The sequence below is a fragment of the Tupaia chinensis genome, unplaced genomic scaffold (genome assembly GCF_000334495.1).
Source record: "Tupaia chinensis unplaced genomic scaffold, TupChi_1.0 Scaffold000232_3, whole genome shotgun sequence".
NCBI classification, from domain to species: domain Eukaryota; kingdom Metazoa; phylum Chordata; class Mammalia; order Scandentia; family Tupaiidae; genus Tupaia; species Tupaia belangeri.
The window spans coordinates 192,287-201,430 of record NW_006159709.1 but is presented as its reverse complement, the minus strand read 5'-3'; the positions used below and the strand labels follow the sequence as shown (position 1 = coordinate 201,430).

At 39.9% G+C, this 9,144-nt stretch overlaps 1 protein-coding gene across 2 annotated transcripts in view; it reads right to left on the bottom strand.

Moving 5' to 3' along the window:
- The window catches only part of DEPDC1B (DEP domain containing 1B), a 93,063-nt gene that overhangs the window by 73,002 nt on the left and 10,917 nt on the right, over positions 1-9,144 (bottom strand). For both annotated transcript variants that reach the window (XM_027771817.1, XM_006148342.3), the window contains exon 2: positions 4,733-4,998. In XM_027771817.1, coding sequence (XP_027627618.1) covers positions 4,733-4,998 — 266 coding nt within the window. The remainder of the gene's footprint in view (positions 1-4,732; positions 4,999-9,144) is intronic.

The following is a 9,144-nucleotide window of genomic DNA, read 5'->3' as shown; positions in this document are numbered from 1 at the left end:
GGCGAGCGTACGCGCCCTATAGCAAAAACCTCTCCATAAAAAAAAAAAAAGAAAGAAAGTTACACTGGACTAGGACCAGCAGGTAGTGTGGTTAAGGCACTGGACTCCCATATGACTGACCACAGTTCAAGTCCTAGATCTGGCAGCTTGTTCTCTATTTTTCTCTTTCTCTCTGATGAGCACATGTGCTCTGTACCAAATTTTAAAAATAATAATGATAAAGTTAAATTAAAAAAATAAGTCTTTTTAAAAGAAAAAGAAAGTTACACTGGGTACATGTGAATGTGCATCCAAAATCCTGAGGAGAATGGAGAAGGGATTGCAACATGGTCATCCCCTCGGACAGTGATTTCTCACTTTCTCTGTCTCCTCTGTCTCTCTCTGGCAAGTGCACTCATCCTATAGCCAACTTTAAAAACAAAAAGGGGGAAATAATCTGAATACACATTACTCAGAAAAAAAGAATTGGGACCAGCAGATAACATAATGGTTATGTCGCTGGACTCCCATGTAGTCGACTGTGGCTTGAGTCCCAGACCTAGCAGCTTAAAACTCATGCTGGAAATTTGTACATTCGTGCCCAAAATCCCAAGAGAATAGAGGAGAAGGGATTGCAGCATGGCCATTCCCCTTGTGGGTGATTTCTCATTTTCTGTCTCCATCTCTCTGGCAGGCACACGCACCCTATAGCAAAAATCTCTCTGAAAAAAAAAAATAACAATAATAATAATAATAATAATCAAGCTCCATCATGGTGGCACAAACAATAGTAGGGGCACTGCTGAATGATACTGAAGCCATGTAAAGAGGTCCTAGGTTTGGATCCCAGGTCAACCTAAACATGCTAAGTAAGTGTGCCCTTGATCCAGTTCGGAAGGTGGGAGGAGATCATAATGTGGTGAGACCATATCAAGGGTACCAGGGTACTTATTTCTGTTTCTCTCTCAATGAATGAATGAATAAATCAATTAATAAATAAATCTATCAAAAAAAAGATATACAAATGGCCAATAAGTACATGAAAAAAATGCTCAACATCACTAATCAATAGGGAAAAGTAGGTCAAAGCCACTATAAGATATCTCACCCGAGTTAGAATAGGTATTATCAAAAAGACAAAAAAAGAACAAAATACTGGTTAGGATGCAGAGAAAGTAGAACTCTTATACATTATTGGTAGGGATATAAACAAGAACACTCATTATGAAAAATAATACAGCAATTATTCAAAAAGATAAAACTATGACCTAGCAATCCCATTAGTGGGCATATATCCAAAGGAAAGTAAATTATGACAATTAAATACATACTGCCATACTTACTACAGCCACATTCAAGATATGGAATAGGGCCAGCCCTATAGCCTATAATTAAGAGAGACAGATGGTCAACTGAGGTTCAAATCTCAGTCTTGGTGTCTTGAAAAACACACTGAGTACATGTGTATGTGTCCCCTAAACCCTGACAATATGGAGAAGTGATCGCTGCATGAGCATGCCCAATTGGAGGGCTTTTCTCTTTCTCCCGTTTGTCTCCCTGCCTCTCTCTCTGATAAGGCACACATACTCCAGCATTTAACAAGAACAGAATCAACCTAGGGATCTTTCAGTGGATAAACAAAATGTGATATATATGCACAAAAGAATATTATTCAGCCATTAAAGAGAACAAAAATCCTGTCATTTCAGGCAAGATGGATGAGCCTTAAGGACATTAATGAAATGAGCCAGGCACTGAAAAAGAAATACCACCATGTTCTCACTCATGTGGAAGCTAAAAAAAAAAAAAAAAAAAAAAATTAAATTAAATTTAAAAATCAGCCTCATAGAAAGAGAAGACAGTAGCTACTAGGTCTTTTTTGACTGGAATCATGGAGGGCATTCAAGAGGAAAAAGAAAGCTCCTGCTGTGGCAGAAACCAAGAAAAAGGTTCCTGCAGTGATAGAAGCCATGAAGAAAAAGGTTCTTGCTGGGCCAGAAACCTTTAAGAAAAAGCAAAGGAATTTAGAAGAGCTGAAGATCAAGCACCTAAGAAAGATGTTTGCACAAAAGATGCTTTGAAAGGCAAGGAGAAAGCTTTTCTATGAAAAAGCTAAGCACTATCATAAGGAATATAGGCAGATATGCAGAACTGAGATTGGCATAGCCAGGAAGGCAAGAAAAGCTGGCAACTTCTATGCACCTGCAGAACCCAAATGGGCGTTAATCATCAGGATCAGAGGTATCAATGGAATGAGCCCAAAGATTCGAAAGGTGTTGCAGCTTCTTCATCTTCGCTAGATCTTCAATGGCACCTTTGTTAAGCTCAACAAGGTCTTAATTAAGATGCTGAGAACTGTGGAATCACATATTGCATGCAGGTACCCAATCCTGAAGTCAGTAAATGAACTAATCTACAAGCATGGTTATGGCAAAATCAATAAGAAGTGAATTGCTTTGAGAGAGAACTCTGATTGCTCCATCTCTTGGTAAAGTCGGCATCATTTACATAGAGGGTCTGATTCATGAAATTTGAATGGAAAATGCTTCAAAGAAGCAAATAACTTCCTGGGGCCCTTCAAATTATCTTCTCCACAAGGTGGAATGAAGAAAAAGACCTATTTTGTAGAAGGTAGAGATGTTAGCAACAGGGAAGAACTAAGGTGAGAGATTACATCCTGCGAGAAGCTGTCATGCTAGAGTAAAAGTAGTAATAACTGATCATTTATCCCATTAAACATTGAAAGGGGTTTGGTTGAATTTTAATCCTATATTCAATGGGGGGGCTAGAAATAACTATCTTAAATGATTGTAGCTCACTTACTTAGTCTTTCTGGAGAGAAAAAAAGTCCATTCTTGTTTTTTTGTGTGTGTTTTTGTTTTGTTTTGTTTTTAAGGGAAACTGTGACCTGTTAATTAACAGGTAGGTTCTTTCTTTAGCAGGCTTTATTTTACCCCTTTAGGTATCCACCATGATTATTTTTGTAATCTGGTCAGTAAATAAACAGGGAGGCTGTTTTCAGACTGACTATATTGTACTAGTAATATTTTTGTTAGCTTGCCTCTGTCTTCCCTTCGCTATTGTGGCATGACTTGGTGCTTGGTAAAATTAAGCCAAATCTTCTGCAAGACTAGGGTCCATTTTATATTTTGTGAAAATCACTTAGGGACTTACAAAAGGCTTTTCTCACACCAAAACGGCCTAATGTTTCTCCCTTGAATTGTGTTTATTCTAAGAAAGCCTATTTCAAGGCATTCATGCATGATTTATAGGTAAGGTAATAAAATAAAGGTCAGTTTGCCCCCCCCCCAAAAAAAAGTAATTACTAGTGGTGGGGAAGGAAAAATAGGAAAACACTAGCCAACAAATTACAGAGCTTCTAGGGGTGATGAAAATGTTTTAGAATAACACAGTGGGTGATGGTTTTACATGTTGAATACACTAAAACCACTTAAGGCCAACCCCCAGTGCAGCAGTTACGTACTGTCCAAAGGAAGCCAAAGTCCAATGTTATGTCCAGTCAAACAACATACCAGGTGTAAATGCCCAGGATCCTCATGGGATGGAGAAATTGAAGGGAATAAGGTTGGGAAGGATCAAGCCCTTTGAAAAGTGCTTCTTCTCTGTCTCTCGCTATCTCTTACACAGGTGCCCTATGACATTTTGTTAAAAAGTCACTTTACGGTATAGTTAAAATGTGAATTGAATGTTAAGTAAAAAAGTTTTTCTTTTTTAGACAAATGTTTTGCTATAGGGCACATGTGTTCGCCAGAGAGACAGAAAGCAAGAAATCACCCCCCAGGGGGGATGGCCACACTGCAATCTCTTCTCCACTCTCCTCTCAGGATCTTGGGCATGCATGCACACACACACAGTGTGAGTTTGAAGTCACTGGGTTCGGGACCGTGGTCAACTATGTGAGAGTACAGCAACATAACCATCATGCCATCTGCTGATCCCAAATGTTAAGTAAATTTTAATCTCAATAAAAAGCATATGAGGACGGGACCAGCAGTTGGTGTAATGGCTATGTCGCTGGACTCCCATGTAGCCGACTGCAGCTCTAGTCCCAAACTCACACTGAGTGCGTGTGCGTGCATGCCCAAGATCCCGAGAGGAGAATGTAGAAGGGATTGCAGCATGGCCATCCCCCCTGGGAGGTGACTTCGCCGCGGAGCCCCCCCCCGTGGTAGCTGCTTTCTCTCTTTCTCTCTCTCTCTCTCTCTCTCTCTCTCTCTCTCTCTCTCTGTCTTTCTGGCAAGTGCACACACCCTATAGCAAAAACCTCTCAAAAAATAAAAATAAAAATGACGGGCCAGCCCCATAGCTTAGTGGTTAAGGGAGCCAAATCCCACTTGGCCACCCACAGTTCAAATCCCAGCCCTGAAAGCTTGAAAAACATGCTGGGCACATGTGCATGCATATACAAAAGTCTCAATGGGATGGAGAAATGGAGGAAAAGGGACTGTGATGTGGCCATACCCCATAGGGAGCTTATTCCCTCTCTCTCTGTATCTCTATGGCAAACACATGCCCTCCGGCAATTAAAATACACACACACACACATACACACACATGCACACCCACACACATCTGTGTGTGTATATATATGCAAAAAAAAAAAAATTACAGATAGAACCATCACTTCAATGGGCAGGGTAAATTCTTTCACATCAGGAGTTTTCAACAAACTGCAAGTAAAACCACTCATTCCCCTAGTCCTCTCCCTCAGGGTTTACATGATGCCCGTTACCTATATAAGTGACGGTTATCTTCAAAATCTTCCTGACCCCATTTTCCCTTGACATCTTCAATAACGTGATTCTTCAGGAATTTTTTTAGCAGCTGGACTGTTTGTTTGCGAGTCACTTCAGGGCCAAAGTTCTGGCTGCACCTCAGAAGCTCATGTAGCCAATCCACCGCTTCGGCTGCGGTGAAGCAATGTTCGTAACTCTTGAAGCGACAACGATGTTTCCGTAATGGCATCCTAGCACGAAAAAGCTCCACAGTTTCATTCCACTAGGGAAAAACAAAGAGAAACACACTTAGGGATCGACTGATTTGTTTTTTAATGTTACTGTATCCCAAATATTTAAATAATAAATATAATTTTTCCATTTAAATAACTACTTAAATAACAAATGAAACCTTAAGGAATTTTCATTTATTTATTTACTTTTATTTATTTATTTATTTTGGGAGGTTTTTGCTATAGGGTGCTTGTGCTTGCCAGAAAGAGAGAGAGACAGAGAGAAACAAAAAGCGAGAAATCACCCCCCAGGGGGGATGGCCACACCGCAATCCCTTATTCATCCCTTATTCTCCATTCTCCTCTTGGGATCTTGGTCACTCACACACACATGCCCAGCATGAATTTAAGCCACCGGGTTCGGGACTCGAACATGGGAGTCCAGCAACATAGCTACTTTGCCAACTGCTGGTCCCGAGGAATGTTTACTTACAGCCTTCTAGCACTAAAGAAAAGTTCTGGAGAATTGTATAGTGATGATGGTTGACAATGCTAATGTATTTTATACCACTGAATTGTATAATTAAAAATGGGAAAATAGTTGGTTTTATGCAAATTTTGTGATTAAAAGAAAAATAGACTCTACTAGCAAGAAAAAATACTGAAGAAAATAATTTTTCAAGGTTGATTCATTATTTATTTATTAAAGAAATAGTTATTGAAAACACTGCCATCAAATCCTATTAAGGGATTTGTGCATAAAAGAAATATATATGATAATAAATAAGGGTTAAAACTAGGTCCATTAGGGACCAGCAGTTAGCATAATGGCTATGTCGCTGTACTCCCATGTGGCCAACCACGGTTCAAGTCCCGGACCCAGTGGCTTAAACTCACACCGGGAGGAGAACGGAGGAGAAGGGACTGCAGCGTGGCCATCCCCCCCGGGGGTGATTTCTCTCTTTCTATCTCTCTGTCTGTCTCCATCTTTCTGGCGAGCACATGCGCCCTATAGCAAAAAACTTCTCAAAAAAACAAAAAAGAATTGTTTATTTTATTTCATTATTATTATTATTATTACTTTCAAATTTGACCAGAGAGAGGTAGTGTGAGAAAGCAAACCATGTTTGGTACCTAAACCATAGTCAGTCATGACAACAGTTCAAACCACAGAAAATCTGTAGAATTTCAGTACATGTGTGATGGGTAAATAACCTCCCAACAAAGAAAAGCCGCTATGTCGCTGTACTCCCATGTGGCCAACCACGGTTCAAGTCCCGGACCCAGTGGCTTAAACTCATACCGGGAGGAGAATGGAGGAGAAGGGACTGCAGCGTGGCCATCCCCCCCGGGGGTGATTTCTCGCTTTCTATCTCTCTGTCTGTCTCCATCTTTCAGCACATGCGCCCTATAGCAAAAAACTTCTCAAAAAAACAAAAAACAAAAAACAAAAAACAAAAAAACAAACAAAAAAAGCCTAGGTCCATTATATGTAATTGACTTATTGGAGCTCCAAGTTTAATGTGACTTCACTTCATTCAGCAAATATTTATAGGTTGCTTATTATGTGAAGGGCATTTTATGAGATAAGGAGATGTGTAAGATTACATAATCACTGCCTGATGGCACAGTGCTCAAGACCATGAAGACAAACCTTTAAAAAGTTAATAGGTAGGGGCCAGCAGGTGGCACAATGGTTAAGGTGCTGAACTTCTACATGACCTATCGCAGTTCAAGTCCTGGACCTGGAGGCATAAAAATCACGCTGAGCACATGTGTGTGCATGCCCAAAATCCCAGGAGGAGAATGGAGAATCAATTTTCCTCTCACTACCTCTCACTGTCTCTCTCCAAGAAGTGCAAGCACCCTATGGCAAAAACAAACAGGCCGAAGGTGGCATGTTGGTTAAAGGCACTGGACTCCTACATGGCCTACCATGGTTCAAATCCCAGACCTGGTGACTTCCTTTCTCACTTTTTCCCTCTCTCTCTCTCTCTGTCTCTCTCTAGTCAAATTGGAAAATAATAATAATAATATATAAAGTTAAAATAAAATAATTCTTTAAAAAACAAAACAAAACGCTATAGGCAGTTTTTGTTTACAAGCAAGGTTATCTGAAAGGAGAGCTAATAAATACTTAAAATAATACCTATGAATTTAAAACTACCTCATGGTATTAATGCTGTTTTGAAAAAACACAGAAGTGTAAGTGTGTGGCACCTTCAGAGATACCACATGGAAGTGGTAAACTGAGTCATTAGAGCTCAGGGTCTGAAGTCAAATGCCTCAGTTCAGAGGTCTGCTCTGTTGTTTATCAGCAAGGAAACCTCAGACTTATTGCTAATGAGGCCTCCATTTCTCCAGCTGCAAAGTAGAACCCATGGGATAGGGTAGTTACAAAGACTAGACAGGACAGTGTGGAAGTCTATTACAGTGTCTTTCATGTAATAGCGCCTAACACACTTTAGCCATTATAGTGTTCTGTTACATTTATCATCAGGGTACACATGGCCATTAGAGCTGAGTGAGCCCATGAAAAAACCCTGCATGGAGTCTCCACTGACCAGGATTTAGCCCAACCTCTGTAGCTCTGAAATCTGTACTAAATATAGGGACCAGCAGATGACATAATGGTTATGTAGCTGGACTGCCACAGAGTTGATCGTGGTTCGAGTCCCAGACCCGGCGGCTAGAAACTCATGCCAGGTGTTGTGCATGTATGCCCAAAATCCCGATAGGAGAATGGAAAAGGGATTGCACCGTGACCATCTCCCCTAGAGGGTGATTTCTTGCTGTCCGTCTCTGCCTCTCCAGCGAGTACACACGCCCTAAGGAAAAAATTTTCTAAAAAAGAAATCCGTAGTAAATATAAAAAAGGTCCCAGAGGCTCAGAAAATTGATGATTTTAGAAGTCAAAAATCATGAAAATTAAAATGGGAGGGCACAAAGCTTGTAAGAAATGGTACACTAAACGCTTCAGTAAAACCCAGGAAATACAGATCTCACTGCTTCCACTTTACTTGGGAATCTTTAAAACAAACACCACACACAGTTGCCAGACGAAGTGCACACTAGCTCAATATAACACACTGCTGGCCAGTGCTCATATAACACAGTGCTCCTAACCTTAAAGCTAAGAAATACTGGACTACCTCAGTAGGATGGAATCAATCCTGTACAATGGGGAAAACATGAAGTATGGAATCAGACCTGGGTCCAAACCCCAGTTCTACCATTTACCTACACAGAAAGTACTAAAAAAAAATCCAGTTTCTTTCCACTCCAAGATACCAATGAGGGATCTTGCAAGTCACCATGTCTCATAGCACCCTTGAAGACAAAAACCAGACGTCTCTACCATGTCTCAAAGCATCCTTGAAGAGAAAAACCAGATGTCCCTTTCAAATCACTTCATGACAACTAGCTTCTTTCCCCTTATTTGTGTAAAATTACATCTATGAGCAGGAAATCAGAAGGCCTAGAAAAAGGAAGCTCACTCAGCTCACACTGGAACCTTTATGGACACCATATTGACACACTCAGCATCCCACAGTCAGCTGGCTAGAGAAAGAGGGAGATTCAGGAAGCCTTTCTTCACTCCTATGCTAGAGACACCAAGGGCATCAGCAGCAGTGTTCTTGGCATCCCTCTCAGTTACCCCTTCCCATCATGGGGCTCTCACCTACAGTCTTTACTTCTAGAATATAAACATATAAATAAATATCCTTTTTGCTCCCTTTAAACTGGAACTAGGCTTCAAACTTTTCTTCCAATTATATCTTTGTAAACATGTGATCCTCATAATAACCATCTTTTAGAAATTAAGGAATTTATTCCAAGTTATATAGTAAGTGGTAGAACCAATCTGTATATCCAAATCTGTATCTTGAATCTGAAACTGATGTTCTCACTGAAAATACAAAAATGTTAAAGGGAGACAAAGGTCACCCTATATTGTTTTGAGGCTAGCCCCAGAGAAGATGCCAATACCTGCCAAATAAATGTTTATTTAACACGTGATCTCCTTTTAGTTGGTCCACTTTTAGAGATTTACCACATAGAAGCAAAAGTATATGAAATTAAAGGCATTTACAAGGTAAATTTTATTTAATTATGTTGACATTTTTTAATTATTATTTTATTTAATTTTATTCATTCATTTATTTTAATTTGACCAGAGAGGGACAGAGGGAGAA